A 20,193-nucleotide genomic window follows, 5' to 3' on the forward strand; every position below is an offset into this window, starting at 1 on the left:
TTTTAACTGAAGTCTTTTTGTGCCGTTGCAGTTTTACTGCCCCTGACTCTACAAGGTTAATTGGCTCTAAAAGGGAATCAATGAAGTGAGGAATATGATTGATGCATTCTTATCTCAGCCCTGCTCCCATTGTCCTTAGCATGACTTTATTAAAATCTGACATTCTCATCTAATTTCAAGGAGATTAAGAGAAAGCATGTTCCCTTCTTGAATAACAGGGGTCATAGAAAACCTTGAGTTTCCCCTTTTGTCCCCATGATCCCTTGAGTCTAGCCGGTCCTTATCTCAGCCTCTAGGTTCCTGTTTCCCAGGTGATGCTGGCAGAAACTGCTTTCTAGGTTGAAGTCAAGACAAGGACTTGGGTTTTGTTGGGCAGTGAGATTTTCACATAGAAGCATTTCTCCCCTAAAAATTGGACACGTCCCCTGACATCGTATGTTGATGGGCCCCAGAGAAAATTTTGTTGAAGGTCATCTACCAGGCTCTGGTGTTTGCCTTCTTCCTGGAACTCCCCTTAAGCCAGAGTTTGCAAATTCACTGACAGATGAGAGGGGAGTATGCTGGGTGGCTACGCTGAAAAGACATGTCTTGGTAGGCCTTTCATAAGGCATGTGACTTCAGTTCTTGTACCTTAGTGATGACAGTTGGATCCCCAGTCAAGCCTGCTTCAGGTAACGGAGCAAGAGTGAGTCTTACTTCAATGGCTGGAATCATTCCCTTGTAAAATCCATTCCTGCCAGTCTTCTTTCAAAGAAGAATTGAAGGTGATTGTGCGCTGCCTGCCTCCTGGTCTGAGGAAAACCAAACTTCCCTTTAAAAGTAGAAATAACCTTTTTTAAAAAAAAACTTATTTGTTTTGAAATGATTTCAGACTTGCAAAAAAAGCTGCAAAAATAGTACAGAGAATTCCTATTTACCTTTTACCCACATTTATCAAATGTTAGTATCTCACCACACTTGCTTTAGTATTCGTATGTGAACTGTGAGTTGTTTTTTAAATGTTTGACAGTAAGTTGCAGGCATGAAACCCCTTTACATCTGAGTATTTCCTAAAAACTTCCTAAATGTTTCCTGAAACAAAGATATTCTCTTAAATTGACACCGTATATCGATCAAAATCAGGAAATTAATGTTGATATAATACCACATACTGTAATGTTATTATCAGACCTACTTATTCAGATATTGTTAGTTGTCCTGTCACTGTCCTTTGTTTTAGGAGCACACATTGCATTTGGTTGTCTTGGTTTTTTTGTCTCCTCTGAGTGGAATAGTTCCTCAGCCTTGTCTTTCATGAGCTTGACAGAGTTGAAGAGTACAGACCAGTTACTCTGTAGAATGACCTTCAATTTGGTCTTGTCTGATATTTCTCGTTGTATTCAGGTGGTGCATTTAGGTCAGGAAATCACAGATGTGATGATGTGTCCTTCAGTGAGTCATATCACGAGGTGCATAATGCCAATTTGTGCTTTTACTGATGACAGGAACTTTGGTCACTTGATTATGGTAGCATCTGCCTGGTTTCTCTACGGTAAAGTTATGGGTTTGTCTTTTTTTTCCAATATGTAGTTATTTATTTGAGAGAGAGAGTACACATGGCGGGGAGTGGGGGAAGGGAGAGAGAAACTCTTAAGCGGACTCGCGCTGAGCATGGAGCCGAAGTGGGGCTTGACCCTGAGATCACGATCTGAACCGAAACCAAGAGTTGGAGGCTCCACCAACTGCGCCACCCAGGCTCCCCAAGTTATGTTTTTTCCCTTCGGAATTAATAAATATCTTGTGAAGAGATATTTTGAGACAATGTGATTATCCCATTTCCCAATAATCTTTCACCCACCAATTTTAGGATCCACTGATGAGTTTTGCATGAAGCAGTTATTACCATGGTGGCTGCCGGTGGTGATTTTCTATTCTTATCGGTTGAAATTCTGTTGTAAGGGAGCATTGTTCCTTCTCCCCCATTTATTCATTCATTTATTTATTTATATCACTGTGGATTCATGGATTCTTGTTTTAACATAGTCTGATACTCATTTATTTTGCGGCTCAGGTTGTCCCAGATTTGGTTAGAGAGCCTCTTTAAGCTGGCTCCTCTGTCCTTCTTTTCCCCTTCCACCTTTAACAGCTTTATTGAGGTATAATTTACATACTATACAATTGATTCATTCACTACGGAAGTAGAGTTTGATCACTTTTAGTAAGTTTGTACATTTGTGCAACCATCACCACCATCTGGTTTTATTTCTTATTTTATCGTTTTAAAGATGTTATTTATTGGGGCGCCTGGGTGGCGCAGTCGTTAAGCATCTGCCTTCGGCTCAGGGCGTGATCCTGGCGTTCTGGGATCGAGCCCCACATCAGGCTCCTCCGATATGAGCCTGCTTCTTCCTCTCCCACTCCCCCTGCTTGTGTTCCCTCTCTCACTGGCTGTCTCTCTTTCTGTCAAATAAATAAATAAAATCTTTAAAAAAATAATGTTATTTATTTATTTATTTGAGAGAGAGTGCACAGAGGGAGAGTGACAGGGAGAGGCAGACTCCCTGCTGAGCAGAGAGCCCCATGTGGGGCTCGATCCCAAGACCCTGGGATCATGACGTGAGCGGAAGGCAGATGCTTAACCAACTGAGCCACCCAGGCGCCCCCACCATCTGGTTTTAGAACACTTTCATCACCCCATAAGGTTTCCTCATTCCCAATTATAGTCATTCCTTATTCCTACCCTCGGCCTCAGGCAACCGCTGATCTACTTTCTATCTCTATAATTTTGTCTTTTTAGAAATTTTATAAAAATGGAACCCTACAATATATAGTCTCTTGTGTCTGGCTTTTTCTTAGCAGAATGTTTTTGAGGTTAATCCAGGTTGTTGCCTTGTATTGCTGAGCAGCATTCCATTATATGGATATATCATATTTTGTTTATTACTTTACCAGTTGATGGGCATTTGAATTATTTCTAGTTTTTGCCTATTAAGAAAAATACTGCTGTGAATATTTGTGTGTAAGTGTTTGGACATGATGCTTTAATTTCTCTTTGGTAGATAGTTAGGAGAGGAATTGCTGGGTCATTATATATTACAGTTTTTATGAAACTCACAGTCTGTTTTTCAAAGTAGCTGTATCATTGTATATTCCTATCAGCAATGTATGTAAGTTCCAATTTCTCCATATTCTAGTCAACAGTATTATCAATCCATTTGATTATAGCCATTCCAGTGGGTGTATAGTAGTACCTTATTGTGGTTTTAATTGTCATTTTCCTAATGACTAAAGATATTGATCATCTTTTCATGTGCTTATTAGTCACTTATATATCTTCTTTAGTGAAATACTCATTCAGATGTTTTGCCTATCTTTAAAATTGCCTATTTAAAAATTTTTTTAATTTGGTCAGTTTTCATCTTTTTTTTTTTTAAGATTTTATTTATTTATTTGACAGAGAGAGAGACAGCCAGAGAGAGAGAACACAAGCAGGGGGAGTGGGAGAGGAAGAAGCATGCTTCCAGCGGAGGAGCCTGATGTGGGGCTCGATCCCATAATGCTGGGATCATGCCCTGAGTCCAATGCAGACGCTTAATGACTGAGCCAACCAGGCGCCCTGGTTTTCATCTTCTTGAAATGTGAGAGTTCTTAGCATATTCTGGATACAAGTCCTTTATAATTGCAAATATTTTCTCCCAGTTTGTAGATTTTTCTTTTCATTCTCTTGATAGTGTTTTTCTAAATTCTTCATTGATATAATCCAGTTAACAGCTGGACTGTTACCACATTTTCTCTTAAAACTTTTCAGTTGCCTGAAGTCATAAACATTTTCTCCTGTGTTTTCTGCCAGAAGTTTTATAGTTTTAGTTCTTACCTTTAACTCTCTGATCCAGTTTGAGTTAATTTATGGTGTAAGGTAAGAGTTGGAGTTCATTTTTTTGTGCATGGATATCCACTTGTTCCAACATCATTTGTTAAAGGTTATCCTTTTACTCATTAAGTTGCATAGGCAACATTATTGAGAATTAATTGATGTAAGGATTTATTTCTAGACTCTATTTGGTTCTGTGATCTGTATGTCTATTCTTATGCTGATACCACATTATCTTGATTCCTGGAGCTTTATACTAAGTTTTGAAATCAGGTAGTATATGTTAAATTTTGTTCTTTTTTTTTTTTTCCAAAATTGTTTTTGGCTGTTCTAGGTCTTTTCCATTTCCATATAAATTTTAGGATCAGCTTGTCAATTTCTCCAGAAAAGCCTGCTGGGATTTTGATAGGAATTGTGTTTACTCCATAGAACAGTTCGGGAAGAATAGCCATCTTAACAAATTGAGTCTTCCAATTCATGAACGTGTTATATCCCTCCATTTATTTAACTCTTAAATTTCTCTTGGGAGTGTTTTGTAGTTTTCAGTGTACTTCTTTTATTTCATTTTTTACTTGTTAGTATATAGAATTAAATCAGTTTTTGTATACTGATCTTGTATTCTCTAATCTTACTAAACTTCCTTATTTTAGTAGGTTTTTTGTAGATTTCTTAGGATTTTCTATGTACAAGATGATATCTCCGGCAAGTAAGTATAGTTTCACTTCTTCCTTTATGATCTACATGCATTTAATTTCTTTTTCTTGCCTTATTGCACTGGCTAGAATTTCCAGTGCAATGTTGAATAGAAATGAGGAGAGTAGACATCCTTGCCTTGTTCTCAGTCTTAGAGGGAGAGCATCTAGTGTTTTACTATTAACTGTGATGTGAGCTATTTCTGTGATCTTATGATATGTCTCTGTCAAACTTTGAGAATTTCCTTAGTTTTTGCAGCATAAGAGACAGTCGGGCTCATTTGATGCTTTCCCTGCACCAACTGTCCTCCAAGGAGCTCTAGTTTCTTGGTTTCTTTTATTGACAAATGGTATGTAGTGATCAGGGTCTAGGCATTAGGTGAGTAACAATCACTTTTTAACCTCTTCTCCCAGTGTTTTCAGAAATCCCAACCACCTAGTTATATAAAAACTGTCAGAGCCAGAAGCAAGGGTTTTCTCTGGGTATATCCCAAAGCACTTTTCAGTTGTTTTTTAGTGCCAAGTCAGACCTGCCACTGAAGAACCGAGTTAGTGGTAATATAATAAATTTCACAGAAGTGTCCAGGTGACAGGACTATGTCTTTTTATAAAAGAACATGATTTGTACTAGCTGAAATTTTGGCGTGGAATACTCGTTGCCCTCTCCAAGTGTGTCCCCCTCTTCATGGAAGCTTGAGAAGAGGGCTGAGGGAGAAGTTTCGATCATTTGGTGCCAGTCATAAAGAGCGTGATAACTGCCATCCCTTGAATATTTAGTGTGGACCATGCACTGTGCTTTATGTGAATTTTCTAATTTGTTCTCACCACTACCCAGTGGGGGTTATGGTACTTCCTTTCTTGTCTTTTCCCAAACATTCCGCTGTATGGTTTTAGCATTGAATGAATTCACTATTCATCAGAGCTCTGCTGGACATGAGTTATGAGGGGTGGTAACTGCTGATCCAGCATGGCTGTGAGGACTGGTAGTGCCCTGGAGACTCTTGAAATACTTCACACAAGTGACATGTGGTTGTTTGTTTTTTGTTTTGAAAGATTAAACAAGTAAACTGGAAAAGTGCCCCCCAAGCCTGCCCCATCCTCATTTCACCCTCCCCCCAAGGTATCTGCCATAATAGTTTAGCGTATATTCTTCCAGACCTTTGGTGGTGTTTTGAGTTTTTTTTAACTATTTTATTTTAGTTTTTTTTTAAGCAGGCTGCATGCCCAGCGTGGAGCCCCACACAGAGCTTGAACTCATGACCCTGAGCTGAAGTCAAGAGTCAGATGCTTAACTGATTGAGCCACTCAGGCGCCCCCAGATCTTTGTTTTGGCATAAACATATTCAAATGTTCTGAGAGCTGTTTCAGAGAGACTTTCCTTCCCAAGAACTCGCTCCTCAGCTGCTCTGCCCTAAACTAACCTTTCTTTTCAGCTGGGCATTTTCCTGTTTGGACCTTGATTAAGGAACTTAACCAGAAACAGGCTTGTTTGCTTCTAAACCTGAACTCTCCGGGCAATAGCATAGTGTTTATCTCCCCTGTTCACCCCTTAAGTCCTCCTGTTCCCCCAGGGATAATGTATAGGAGCAAGAAAGATATAAGATTAATAGCTCTGTGAAATGTGTTAGATTGTTCAAAATACTTTTTTCCAGATGAGGTCAGTGTGTTGGCTCCTAAAGTAATTTCCTCACAAGCTGTTGATTGGAGGGTCAACTGATGGTGGATCCTTTAGGCTTAGTCAGAGAGGGTAAGTATGAATGCCTTTGCTTATTTTTAAGTAGTGGATATATGTGGCTAAGAAGCGTATGTAAGTTGAACGAAAATAATGGGACTTGTGAATTCTTTAATTTATATAATCACCAATTACTCTAAGTTTAGGTTTGCTTCAGTTGGGTGTTTTTAAAACAAGGCTTCCATTAGGAGCCTGTGCGAGGCCGCCTACATATATAAATACCTTTCCTTCTTGTTCTCTTGCCTTTAATATCTCATCCTAGAATATTTCCTGGGAGATGGGCAGCCCGTCTCTGAGGTTCTATGGGCACACACACAGACACATCAAGTGTGTGTCATCACAGTGCACCTAGAAATTTGAGGGAGATGGGGAGAAGGATCTCACATTGTGTCAGGAGCCCAGGGTACTCTACAGAGGACAGGTTTTATGACCTCAGGAGAAAACGACCCTCTGAGTGTATGCTGTCTATGGGGTTTGGCTGCCAGACATTATTTGCCAATCTAGACTTTGACTTTATGGCCAGAAACCACTATTCTCAGTGTGTTGTATTTTGCAACTATTTTCTCACTTCCTCTACTTCTTGTATTTTAGACCACCTAAGACTTTTTAAAGTTTGTCACTCCTCATTCCTGTAGGAAGATGGGGTCATTCCCTGGCACTTGAGTGGCAGTGCTGTTGAGGGCCACCTCTGGGAAAAGGTGGCCTGTGGCAGCAGTCGGAGGCTCCTGGGACCCAGGTTGCCTGAATTTTCTAGCTAGGTCCCTGCTTTCCGTTCACATGGAGTTTTGATTTCATCAAGAATCTCTGTAAAGAGAAGGAAGAAGGTTGCTTTTTTTTTTTTTTAATTTATTTATTCAACAGAGATAGAGACAGCCAGCGAGAGAGGGAACACAAGCAGGGGGAGTGGGAGAGGAAGAAGCAGGCTCATAGCAGAGGAGCCTGATGTGGGGCTCGATCCCACAACGCCGGGATCACGCCCTGAGCCGAAGGCAGACGCTTAATGACTGTGCCACCCAGGCGCCCCGGAAGAAGGTTGCTTTTAGCAGCCATTTCCTCATCTAAACCAGACACTACGTCTGAGGCAGAATCTGTGATACCAGGTGAGAACATTTGTATGTGGTACTGGTATGAGTGATACTGTTTACTTCATGTTCCCGAATCTACTCCGTGTAGATTATCTGACATGACGGACTTGTTTTGCTTGGCAGTTCCTGACACAGTCATCTTAGCCAACGCTGGCCGTCTCTTACTAGCAATGGAGCTCTTTCCCAGAAAGAGACTTTTACAGAACCGTCTTCTCATCTGCTTGGCCCCTGTGTCCAGATAATGCTTCCTTAGGAAGACAGGTGGCTCTTTTCTAAGCTGCCATCTTACACATCATGGGGACTGCGAGAGGAAACAAGAAGGGGGGAACGGCCATTGCAAAGATATACGAGATCTGGAATCCCGTTAGAGAGAGGAGAAGCCACTTTACTCTGGTGCTTGCCCAGCTGGCCTGCTTCACACTCTGCCTGGGAGCAGGCCCCCCGCAGCCTCTGAAGAGGGTGGGAGTGTATTCTTTGCTTCCCTCTTCCTCATTTGGATTAGAAGTCAAACTAGCCAGATGCCAGGCCACTCGCATTCAATATTCCTGGCACTGAGGATTCATGTGATACAATGCGGCGAGGCAGACACTGTATGGTGTGTGCAGAAGGGAAGAAGGGAGGGTTCTTTGCACCCAGCCCTGGGGTAGTGTGCAGTGGGCATCCATGGCTACGGGGGAAAGTGGGATTGGCCGTGGTGCTGATGAGAACGCGTGCTCTTACAAGCTTCAACCCCAAAGGGGCTCAGTATAAACTGGGAGAGTGTTTCCAACCTGGGTTTTGTCTCGTTCCTGAAGCTTAAGGATAATTGAGGGGACAGGGACTAAGCGTGTGTTTCATTCCTATTTACATGGAGTCAGACAAACTCGAGTTTTAATCTCGGCACCACTCATTATTGGTTGTTTAATTACAGAAGAGTTACTTAGCTTTTCTGATTCTCGGATTCATCGTAAGTAAATTGAATGTAAGGTTTTTGTGAGGATTAAATAAGAAAACAGAGGTAAAGAGCCTAGCATAGTACCTGGCTTTGTGAGGTGCCCAAATTAGTATTCATCACTGTTAGTGTGTTTCCCCTTCATTTACTGAACTTTTTCAGTTTATTCATTCAACAGAATATTGAGCACTTACTGTCTTCCAGACGCTGCAGGGAACATGAGCTAGCGGAAAACATTCATGTGGCTCCTGGGCAGATGAGTGGCATGTTATTAAAGTTCAGTAGAGGCAGTGACAGTGGCCTGCACATGGATGAGGCATCCTGTGCAAAGTGGAGAGTCCGGGAAGGCTACCTGGAGGAGGGGGTATTCAAGCTGGTTACTTTTTTTTTTTTTTTTTAAGATTTTATTTATTTGACAGAGAGAGAGACAGCCAGCGAGAGAGGGAACACAAGCAGGGGGAGTGGGAGAGGAAGAAGCAGGCTCCCAGCGGAAGAGCCTGATGTGGGGCTCAATCCCAGAACTCCGGGATCATGCCCTGAGCCGAAGGCAGACGCTTAACGACTGAGCCACCCAGGCGCCCCTCAAGCTGGTTACTTTTTAAGTCTGGTGAAAGAGAAGGAAAAGACTCCAAGGAGGAGTACTTGTAGAGGCATGAAGGTCCGAGGTAGCGGGGTGCATGTGAGGAACCACAAGTGGGGTATTTTTCAGGCCGACCAGTGCAGTTTCATTTCCTTGGCACTCTTCGCCCGTCATTTTGGTTTGTCTGTTGGATCGCGTCGGTAGGGCCAGACATGGATTCCCAAGAGAGGATGACATGAGTTGGGACTGGGAATCTGTTGGGTGTACATAACACACACATGTGGTCTAGTAAAGTCCCTGACAGACTTTGACTCTTCCCTGTGTCTGCTTCTCTACCATAAACGCACGGAGTGTAATTAGCCCCTGCACAGTATTTCCATAGTTTGGATTTGGTGGAGGTCCATTTTCTGTCCCCTTAATTTGAGGTTACTGGCATCAAAATCTAGTTTTAGAACTTAGGCTGTTTTTAGCCCACTGTCATATTGAATATTGACAGCAATGAGTTGTCGTTTTTGTACTCCCTCCTCGAGGAAGAACCCACGTAGGCCAGCCTTTGCAGGAGAAGGGGGTGACGTCATGTGGCTTCTGCAGGCTTTCCGTTGGTCGACAACACCAACAGTTCCTGTAGATGTAGACAGGAATCGTGGATCTTCCTTGGCCATTAGTCTCTTATCAAAATACGAGGTCGTCTTCCTGGTGAAGTTGATGTTTTTTAAAACTAACTTGAACAAAACAATTCTCTGCTAATTCTTTCCCTCTAGCCACTGCAAAAACAGTTCCTTGGTAAGGATGCCAGGATTCCATTCAGAATTATCCCAGATGAGTGACTTCTTATAGAAGGGTCTTGTTTTTTCCCCTCTGGATGCTGTCATTTGTGAAAACTGGAGATTATTTTGTGACTTGGATTTAGAAAGTAGGCGACCATACTTAACAGGCTGTTTGGAACTCAGAATTACTGGCTGGTTTTGCCTTAGAGGAAACATGGAATGAGGGAACGTCTGAGACAGGCCCTCCCCCCTGAGATCAGCCCAAACTGATGCCTGAGACTTAGGGTAAAGAAAGCTCTCCTCCTTCTTCCCTGTTTTTTACTCCCTGAACTCTCCTGTCCTACTGTGGCTGCTGGAAATAAGGTCACTTTAAGTAAAAATAATGTTGGTGTCCAGTTCCATTTTCTTTCTTCTTTTTGCCATCAACATGTGTGATGGGATTAAAGTCTATACAGCTGGCCAGACGCTTGAGGAGGTGAAACCACTGTCTTGGCTTCCGAGTGAGCCCCGGAGGTCAGCAGGGGAAGTCTCTGCTTGTATCTCAGCTGTCACACTTAGCCGTGAAAAGCAGACCACACGAGGGGCCGCTGGGAGTTGGTCAGGGACAAGTAGATGTCAAATAGGTTTCTCAAGTGACCCTCAACCTTTCAGAATTAGTTGGTGAGGAGGAAGATATTGGCTGGTTTCTCTGCCTGCCCACCCCCCAGACTTGCCTTTTTCCGAGCCACACCGGGGTTAGGAGAGAGAAGGAAGCCCCTCGGTGAAGTCACGGATGGTGAGACAGAGAGATGTTATTTTTCTTTGGAGAGAGAGCAGAGAGCTCCGAGGGAGTGGGAACACGGGAGTGGGAACACGGGAGCAGACTCCTGGGTGGAGTCGTCGAGCCCCGGTCTTGATGAAGCCAGCTCTGATTGCGTGAGGGCAGCCGGAAGACCACTGGAAACACTCTAGGGATCTGGTGTTCTTCTCTCGGGGTCCGAAATGACAGCCCCGGCTGGCTGCCCAGGGGCGACGGAGGCGGGGCTCTGTTGCTTAACAGAAGACCACCGTAGCACCCTGCCCCTCCTCCCGGCACCGTAACTTCCCGATGGCTTCTCTCCCCTGCAGGCTGACGGACTTCGAGGATGCAGCCGCTCCTACCGGAGGTGCAGGTGCGTGGCACCTGTTCCGAGTTGGGCCCCGAGGCCACGTGGCCATGATGGGGGCCCCTCATGGCCTCAGCAGGAACAGAGCACTACAGTATTGGCCTCCGCCGGGGAAACAGCTTCAAGCAGAGTGGCCCCTCAGGCACCGTGCCCGCCCGGCCACCGGAGAAGCCCTCTGAGGGCAAAGGCTGGGCGCAGGCCCATCAGCAGGTGAAGCCGATCTGGAAGCTGGAGAGGAGGCACGTGGGGACCCTGTCAGCGGCGTTGGGCCCCGGCCTCTTGGGTGTGCCACCCCAGCCAGCGTATTTCTTTTGCCCCAGCACTTTCTGTGGCTCGGGGCGCTCGGCTGTCCTCGCCGGCCACGGCAGCTGCTACCTGCACTCCCTCCCGGACTCGTTGGGCGGCACGCTGCTGTACCGCCGCGCCAGCTACAGGCACAAGCCCTACCAGCAGCTGGAGTCCTTCTGCTCGCGCTCAGGCCTGCCGGAGAGAAGACCTCTTTCTCTCGCTCCGAAGAGCCTCCCTGTCCGACTCACTGCCAGTAAGGCCCCTTCTTTCACGGTCTCCCCCATGGCCCAGCCCATGGCGTCCTCGTCCACAGATCCATACCTCTCGCTGGGAGCGGCTGGGGAAAACCCTTCGGGGAAGAGCCTGGCCGCTGCCATCTCAGGGAAGATCCCGTCTCCGCTCACCTCCTCCTCCTCGTCCTACAAGCCCGTGCTCAATAACAACTCGTTCATGCGGCCAAATAGCACTAAAGTGCCTTTACCGCAGGCCGCGGAGGGCCTGAAGCCAGTATCCCCACCCAAGATCCATCTGGTGCCCTGGCCTCACTCGGGGGGCACCGGAGACTGTGCACTGCAGCCTGTGGAACACAAGGTACCCAGGAGCAGCGGCACCGTCCTGGGTGACGCCCCCGCCCCCAGCGCCCTGTCTGCCCCCGGCTCCGTGGACACTTTGACCACCAGTGTTGCCTCTGCCCAGTACAGCCGGAGTAGCTTCGCCGCAACAGCAGAGCCGCGTCCGTGCGGCCTGGATGGCGACTTTGTCTCTCAGGCTCTGACCAAGGAGGTTCGGTTCACCGAGGCCGTGAGGAAGCTGACTGCAAGAGGCTTTGAGAAGAAGCCAAGGCAAGGCTGCCAGTTTGAACAGTCTTGTTTCATGAGCCCCGGCTTGCAGTGTGATCTCCTCAGCAGGAACCGGCAGTGGAGACCTCCCGTGGCAGGCCAGCAGTTCCCTCAGGAGGATGCCGGAGCCAGCAGTGCGATCCTCCCTAGCGCCTCGGACACCTTGGAGTTGGACAGTACAGTCTTCTGTACCAAACGCATCAGCATTCACCTCCTTGCCTCACATGCCAGTGCGCTCGGCCACGGCCCTGCCTGTGGATCTGCGATTGACTCCCCACCACCCGGAGAAGACAAAACTCCCATTCTGCCTTCTCCCCCTCAGCCCCTTGGTGTCGCCGACGTGGCCACCCGCCTGTCTTCCATCCATCTGGGCCAGCTTGGGAAGGAGGGGCTGAAGGAAGCCAGGGGGCCGGACTCCCCTGCTAGGGGTATCAGGTAAGTTCGAGAAAGTTTTTGATTCCTTTAGAGCAGCAGAATGTATACACCGTAATTTGGTGACACTGACCCTACATCCCTGAAGGGTGTTTTATTATTTGGCCGCCCTGGAATTTTGGTTTTCACTTTAGGGCAGAAGTTGGCAAACTGGACCAGCATGTGGGCCACATCTTACCCACTGCCTGCGTTTATGAATAAGGTTTTATTGACACGCAGCCTCGCCCATCCCTTTACTGCTGTCTGTGGCTACTTTCCTGTTAAATTGGTAGGGTTGAGTAGTTGCAACAAACTGAATGGCCCATAAAACTGAAAAGATTTACTATCTAATCCTTTAGAGAAAGAGTTTGCTGACCCTGCTATAGTTTACAACCAGGAAGAAATAATACCAAATGTTGGGGCCTATGACTTTTCTACTTAATTCCAAACCAAATCAGGCTCTCTGTCATTCCTTGTTTGATAGCCGTTTCAGAGTTAGGGCATACACAAACTTGGCTCCTTCTCTTGTGCCTTGTTACTTCTCTGGAAGCGTGGTCCACCAGGGCCTTGCTCTGATTTCTCAGAGGTCTAGGGACTTTTGAAATCAATTATCAGACATTCGTTGATGGTGATTTGTATGCAGAATTTTGCACTGAAGTGCTATGAGGGACTTCCGAGAAGATGGGAGACAGAGTGTGTCCCTGCACAACAGGGGCCATAGGATTGAGGAACTATGGCTAGACCTAAGCTCTGAGGGCAAGAAAAATGAGTTGTGAGATCTGGGCAAGAGACAGCAGGTTGGTGAGTGGGGAAGAGACAAACACTGGGAGGTGATGAAGGAATGAGAATCTAGTTGTGATCTCTCTTACGGACTGGGCTGGGGCATGATTCTTTCTTATAGTTCACCCACAGACCCCCAGCTAGACCTGGGTGAGGCTGAAGATCTAGAAGAAGAGCTAGTAGATGGTTTGGAGGACTGCTGCAGCCATGATGAGAATGAAGAGGAAGAGGGTGAGTGAGTAAGGGACCCTCTCTTACCTGCAGCTGGGAAGTGGTCACCACCTGCAAGGGAATGGGGCTAACAGTTGTATACTGGGTCCTTGACTCACTTTATCACCTACAGTGATCATTTGCCTCGTGGGTCTAAGGGCAGCAGTGGCTTCTGGGAAACTGCTTCACCAGCCCTGCGGTCCACCAGTCTTTTCTCTGTGCTACTGACAAGCTCACGGAGGGCAGAGCAAGGCTGCAGGGTGGTGCCCGTGGCTCCTCAGGAAGGCTGAGCCAGGATACCCGAGGAAGAGCTGCCTGGGCTTGGTGGGTTTGTGTAGCAGGCTTTCCTGCTGGAACTTCTCTGCTCTTTCCCCTCCAGGAGACTCAGAGTGCTCCTCATTCAGTGCTGTCTCCACCAGCGAGTCAGTAGCAGTGATCTCTCGGTGAGTGTTGTGTCCATCATTGGTACAGGCTCGTTTGCCATCTCTTTAAGATTATAAAGAGAGGGGCTCTTGGGTGGCTCAGTGGTTGAGCGTCCAACTCTTGGTTTCAGCTCAGATCATGATCTCCTCGCTCAGCGGGCAGTCTGCTTGAAGAGTCTTTCCCTCACCCCCCTCTCCCCCCCGCCCCGCTTGCTTGCTCATGCACTCTCTCTCAAATAAATAAATAATCTTTAAAAAAAAAAGATTATAAAGTCATTAATGTTAACTGTTACTCATTTTTACCAGATTTTTACATTTGAGACTTTAATTTTCAAACAAGGACCAGTGGAAGGGACTAGAAGCATATTTTATCATTTGGGCTTTAAAAAAGTACCATGTTTCTTAGGCTGCAGTTTGGTCATTAGTTTCCAAGAAATTGTTCAAGTAAAAAGAAAATTAATAAGCAGTTAATGGAGAAACATAGTATTTGGCCATTCACATGAGGGTAATTGCCACCTTGCATTATAAATGTGCCCCACTATCAGACGCAGTTTCTGAGATGAGTATGCCACTAATTGGAGCTTTGTGAAATGCTTCTTTCTGAGGTTAGTTTTGTTAGGGGAAATAAGATGGACATTAACCTATTAATAATAAGAAATTGAATTTAAAACCCTCTAGCTTTATTAAATCTAGATTATTTTATTGACTGCCCTTGGTGGAGTCTGAGCGATATCTGTCTCTGACTAGGGAACCAAAAAGTGAGTCTCTTTATGTAGGCCCTTCTTTTATAAAACAGGTTGTTGGAGGATGCTACAGAACTGAGATGGAGAGGAAGGGGAGAGGAAGGAATGCAGGACTGTGAGGAAGTTACAGTAAACGAGGGCATGTCATTGTGCTAAAGATCTTTGGAACTTGCTAAAGGATCATATATGCCAACTTTCGGGTAGAAAGGTAGCACTCCAACATAATCTTGTTCCCCTCACCACTTGCCGCCTTGCCTCATTATTAGTCTATTAAATATTATCAAGAAACCCCCTCCCCAAAGTATTAAACATTAAAGTTTTTTCGTTTTAAAAATAACTTCTACTGAAAATGTAAAAGAAAAACAAAGTTACAAGTATTGGCAGTTGGTGAGCTTTGTTTTGTTTTTCTTGCAAAATGTCTCTCCTAATTTCAGTGAAAAGCCACATGTGTCAAGGCTAGCCCATACCTATCATACGCAGCACGCGCATGCAGCTTGCTCTTCTCCGGGTCTGCTGTGCCTTGGATGAAGCCACGGGGACCTTCCATGCCTTGGTTGGTGTGGACAAGGCAAGCTGTAGCTCTGTGCGTGTGATGGCGGCGGCGACTGCACCAGTTTCAGAGTGCCTCGGTTCTGTTACCTTGAGCCTAACCTGTCCTCCGTCCAGAAAAACAAAGGTGCATCTGGATGTTGACTGAGGACCTCTGCTGTCCACGTAAGAGAAGGATGTTCAACATGTGATCGACTTGGAGTCTCACCTTTTCCACACTTAGTGACGCTCTAGCTTTGTCTTCAGGCCTCCTGTGAGACAGCGGCACGGCCCTTTACTTAACTCTTCTGATTTACGTAAAGATAAAATTCTCAAAAGGTGTTTGCTCATAATTCGTTTGTTGATTAATTTAACCCCTACAAGATGTACAGACCTTCTTATCTATACAAGGCTGAAAAGGTGGATTTTCAACCAAATGGAGGTTGATGAATTCCAAACCACTTTGCATTGTGAGGATGACTAAAATCAGAAATACTTTTGGATTGCTAAAATCATTTTTTCCAAATTGTGAGAGATTTCTTTTTTTTTTTTTTTTTAAAGATTTTGTTTATTTATGTGACAGAGACAGCCAGCGAGAGAGGGAACACAGCAGGGGGAGTGGGAGAGGAAGAAGCAGGCTCATAGCGGAAGAGCCTGATGTGGGACTCGATCCCTGATCGCCAGGATCACGCCCTGAGCCAAAGGCAGACGCTTTAACGACTGCACTACCCAGGCGCCCCTAAATTGTGAGAGATTTCTGTGTTTTATTATAGAAAAGTTGACAGTTATAGAAAGGTCATTGAAAACGCTGTCTCTATTTCTCTACCTAGCAGTAGTTTATTGCCTTTCCTGTTTCATAGTCTTTTTCTAAGAATCACTTAATTTTAGAGCTGGAGGTCATTAAGTCCAGCCTCTTTTTTTCAGATATGAATATCGAGGACCAGAGAAGTTAACTGTTGTGGGGTCACAGTCTCCAACATTGGTAGACCAGAAGCCAGGCGCCTGAGGATGATCCGTCCAGTACTCTCGAGAGGCAGCCAACAAACATTTTCTGCCTTTTTTTCCTTAAACTTTTGATTTTGAGACAATTGCAGACTCACATGCAATTGTAAAAAATAATACGGAGATCCCCTGAACCCTTTACTCAGTTTCCCCCAGTGGTGACATCTGGCAAAACTAATACGATGCAGTACAGCCAAGATGTTAACATTAGTCAAGGCTCAAATATGTCCACGATGCAGGAATCCCTCCTGTTGCCCTAATAGCCACACCTGCTTCCCTCCTATGACCAGCCCCTCCTTAATGCTTGGCGACCACTAATCTGTTCTATAATAATTTAGTCGTTTCAAGAATATTATACAAATAGAATGATTGCCGTATGTAACTTTTGGGGATGGGCTTTTTTTACTCGGCCTATTTGCTGCAGATTTATCCAGGCTGTTGCAGGCATTGCTGAGTAGTGTTGTGTGGTGTGGATGTATGCACCACGGTACGTTTACCTGGTGAAGGGTATTTGCGTTACTTCCAGTTTGGGCTGTTACAAATAAAGCTGCTGTAAACCTCATGTACATATATTTTTTTTAATTTTTTTTATTTTTTTAAGTAATCTCTACACCCAATGTGGGGCTCAAACTCACGACCCCGAGATTAAGAGTCACAGGCTCCACCAAGGGAGCAAACCAGGCAGCCCTCTTGTACATATTTTTGTGTGAACATAAGTCTTCATCCCTCTGAGATCAATGTCCTGGAGTGCAGTTGCTGGGTCATATGGTAGTTGCATGTTTTAGTGTTTTGGGTTTTTTTTTTTTTTTTTAGATTGTATTTATTTATTGAGAGAGTGAGCACTAGCAGGGGGAGGAGCAGAGAGGGGAGAGGGAGGGGGAGAGAATCTCAAGCTGACTCTGAGCTGAGTGCAGAGCCTGGTGTGGGGCTGGACCTCACAACCCTGAGATTGTGACCTAGTCCACCGACCCAGCCACCCAAGTGCCCCACTTGTTTAGTTTTTTAAGAAACTGCCAAAACTTTTCCAGAGTGGCTATACCATTTTACATTCCTATCTTGTCTTTGTTTCTAAATCTTAACTCCTTCTCCTTGATTTTCAGCAATCTTAAATTCGCAAACTCTGTGAATTAAAAGCCTTTGAAATAAACTATTTGGGAAATGAGGAATTGAGAGTTGAATTCATTGGAATTATTTAACTGAGAATTAGTATTTAACTTGACCCAGTCTCATTCTTTAAAGATCTTGAAGATTTGAAACACTGAAGTATTGTCCGTACTGGTGCCTCTTTCCGTTGCTCTGCGCAGTAGCGGGTGGAATAAGCTGATACGGTAAATCTTTGAGGGTCATGTCAGCTCCGTCGAGAGAGTCACATCTATTTTCTCCTTTCCCGATGCTATTTAAAGACATGGTCTGGGTCTGTCCGCGTGTTCCCGATACATAGTTGAGGGGTTCAGTTTTTAGAGATCCCTTGAGATCGCCTTGGCCGAGGCACTGTTGGAGCAACAGTTGGAGCCCGTGGCCCACTGCCCCAGATTCCCTGACCCGTGTTACCTCTCTGTTACATAAAAACCTGTGTCCCTGATCATTTCCAGAATGGAGAAGAGCCTTCATCATCCGCATATCTTCAGATTAACCTACATATAAAATGAGTTAGAAGTATCCCTATTTCTTTTCTTTCTGTTGCTTTTTTTCCTTTTTCTGTTTAAAGCTCTCTATACTTCTTCCTAGGTCTTTTCTGCTCTTCCTTCTTTTTCGTTCTCCATATCAATTGTTTTCTCTCCTCATTTACTCCTTTGTTCAAGTGTCGCGTACCTGCTCTCAGAACCACTCTTTCCAGGGGCTTCCCCTGCCTGTGGCTTGTCACCGGAGATTTTGGAGCTGTATCACGGAAGGAAGTACCGGAAGATCTGGTCTTTAGGTGACATGTAACGGTGTTAGCCCTGGCACTGTATGGATTCCTGCTTGCAAAATAATTACTGAGTACTTACTTGTCTTTGTAGAATCACAATGTGAAAGGCCGCACCCCGAAAGAAATGACACAGTCACAGCACTTCAGGGCTGTGGTCTCCCCTTTCTCTACCACACATCTGTTTTGCATCCTAGGAGCTGTGCGGAGATTCTAACCAAGCCCCTCTCCAGTGAGAAAGTTGTCCGACCAGCCCTCATCTACAGCCTCTTTCCCAACGTGCCCCCTACCATCTATTTTGGCACCCGGGATGAGAGAGGTAACCCTGGCCAAGTGGCTAAGCCCAGAAGTGCCCCCAGGAGAAGGATGCTAGCGAAGTTAGGAGGAGGTGGCAGTAGGGTGCAAGGGGCTTTCCAGAATGGCCTTTCTGGTGCTCGGTTCCTTGCCTGGTTCACCAGTCTGATAACGGGGAACTTCTCCATGTCTGTCCCTGAGCTGACCCTTGTCAGCCCCATAATCTCATGCTTCATTCTTGTCCTCTAACCTTGCTTCTTCTCCCTTCCAACCTCCCTCCTATCCGCGTTCCTCACCCCACTGTGGCCCCCCTTTCTGTCACCAAGGGTGTGCCTTTGAAACTCTGGCCTGGAACACTCCTTAGTGACATGTCTCCCTAGGGAACGCTGAGCAGCTGTGCCACCTTTCCACTTCTAACCCTGACTCTCCCACTCTTCTTCACCTCCCGCCCCCTTTCCCCAGTGGAGAAACTTCCCTGGGAGCAGAGGAAACTGCTCCGGTGGAAGATGAGCACAGTGACCCCCAACATTGTCAAGCAGACCATTGGACGGTCCCACTTCAAAATCAGCAAAAGTGAGTCACCAGCCTTACTGCGAGCCTGTCCTCTGCCCTGACAGGTGGGCTCCGGATGGGAGGAGGGCCCGAGATACGTCCTGCTGTACGGGCGCCCTGGCCTGGAGTTGCCACCTCCTAGGAAGACGCAGCTCTGAAATCTCACCAGGCCGGAGCCTGGTCTTCAGAGTTAGAAGACAGAGAGCCGTTCTGTTCCTGACTCTAGAGTCTCATGTAGGACAGCTCCATGGCGACTCTTAGGAAACTGGGTCTGGGAGCTGTGCCCAGGTCTAGCGGTATTTCTGGGGCCTCTGAGCCTCTCTGTCCCAAGGACTGAGCTGCCAGCAGGACTGACTCCCTGATGTGCCTTCTGTAGGAAATGATGACTGGCTAGGCTGCTGGGGTCACCACATGAAGTCTCCTAGTTTCCGATCCATTCGGGAGCATCAGAAGGTAGGGGTCCTTTCTGGGGAGCCCCTCCCCTGGACTTCGGGCCAGGCAGGAGGAGGTTGGTGTGGGCCGTGGGGAAAAAGGAGATGACCACGGAGAAGCCAGGAACGTGCACAGAGGAGCGGAGGTGGTGCGGGAGGAGGGGGGCAGCGGGGCCCTCACGGGTGCCATACAGCTCCGGGCAGCTGCAGCCCCCTAAAGACACTTTTCTCCTCTGGTGTGTCTTGGGATATGGCACTATTTCCGTGAATCATGTCTCTCCTGTGACTACTGTGCATTGCCTCTGGTTCTCCAAGCTGGATACGCACAGAGAACTCTGGTCTCATGTTGCGACAAAGGAGTCCCTTGCCCCCAGACTTAGCGAAGGCCGAGTACTTTCCTGTCTTCGCCCTACAGGCTGTTACTATAAAAGACTTAAAACAGCTTTTTCTTTGCACTTAAGGGGAATAATAGCATGTCTGGCTTAATCACTATTTTCTGGCTATTCATGAGCTATCAGCTCCTTGGGGGCACTCCATTTTGATGTGTTTTGTTTGTGTTTTAATCATCTTTTGGTGAGTGCTCGGCGAGAGAGTACTTACCATCAGATGGCGGTGGGCAGATGGATCAGGAGCTCAGAGTGTCGCTAAGGAGGTTGGAAGGACACCCGAGAGTCTTGCTGTCTTCCTGGCCTCACCTCGGCCCTCTCCCTGCTCTCACCCTTTGTCCCTTCTGTAGCTAAACCACTTCCCAGGTTCCTTCCAGATTGGGCGAAAGGACCGACTGTGGCGGAACCTGTCTCGCATGCAGAGCCGCTTTGGCAAGAAGGAGTTCAGCTTCTTCCCTCAGTCCTTCATCCTGCCCCAGGATGCCAAGCTCCTGCGCAAAGCCTGGGAGAGCAGCAGCCGCCAAAAGTGGATTGTTAAACCGGTGAGTGGATGGCGGCGGGCGGCGGGCCGTGGTCTGAGAGTGGGAACGAGGGCAGCAAATCTCCTCTCCTTGCCACT

At 46.2% G+C, this 20,193-nt stretch overlaps 1 protein-coding gene across 2 annotated transcripts in view; it reads left to right on the top strand.

The window, feature by feature from the left end:
- Nucleotides 1-20,193, top strand: part of TTLL4 (tubulin tyrosine ligase like 4) — a 37,263-nt gene that overhangs the window by 9,760 nt on the left and 7,310 nt on the right. For both annotated transcript variants that reach the window (XM_045777545.2, XM_045777544.2), the window contains exons 2-8: nucleotides 10,745-12,344; nucleotides 13,222-13,331; nucleotides 13,690-13,753; nucleotides 18,109-18,230; nucleotides 18,668-18,778; nucleotides 19,134-19,210; nucleotides 19,925-20,116. In XM_045777545.2, coding sequence (XP_045633501.2) covers nucleotides 10,849-12,344; nucleotides 13,222-13,331; nucleotides 13,690-13,753; nucleotides 18,109-18,230; nucleotides 18,668-18,778; nucleotides 19,134-19,210; nucleotides 19,925-20,116 — 2,172 coding nt within the window. In that variant the 5' untranslated portion in view covers nucleotides 10,745-10,848. The remainder of the gene's footprint in view (nucleotides 1-10,744; nucleotides 12,345-13,221; nucleotides 13,332-13,689; nucleotides 13,754-18,108; nucleotides 18,231-18,667; nucleotides 18,779-19,133; nucleotides 19,211-19,924; nucleotides 20,117-20,193) is intronic.

This window comes from Ursus americanus, chromosome 1, assembly GCF_024610735.1.
Source record: "Ursus americanus isolate L20-20 chromosome 1, mUrsAme1.1.p, whole genome shotgun sequence".
In the NCBI taxonomy this organism is placed as follows: Eukaryota; Metazoa; Chordata; class Mammalia; order Carnivora; family Ursidae; genus Ursus; species Ursus americanus.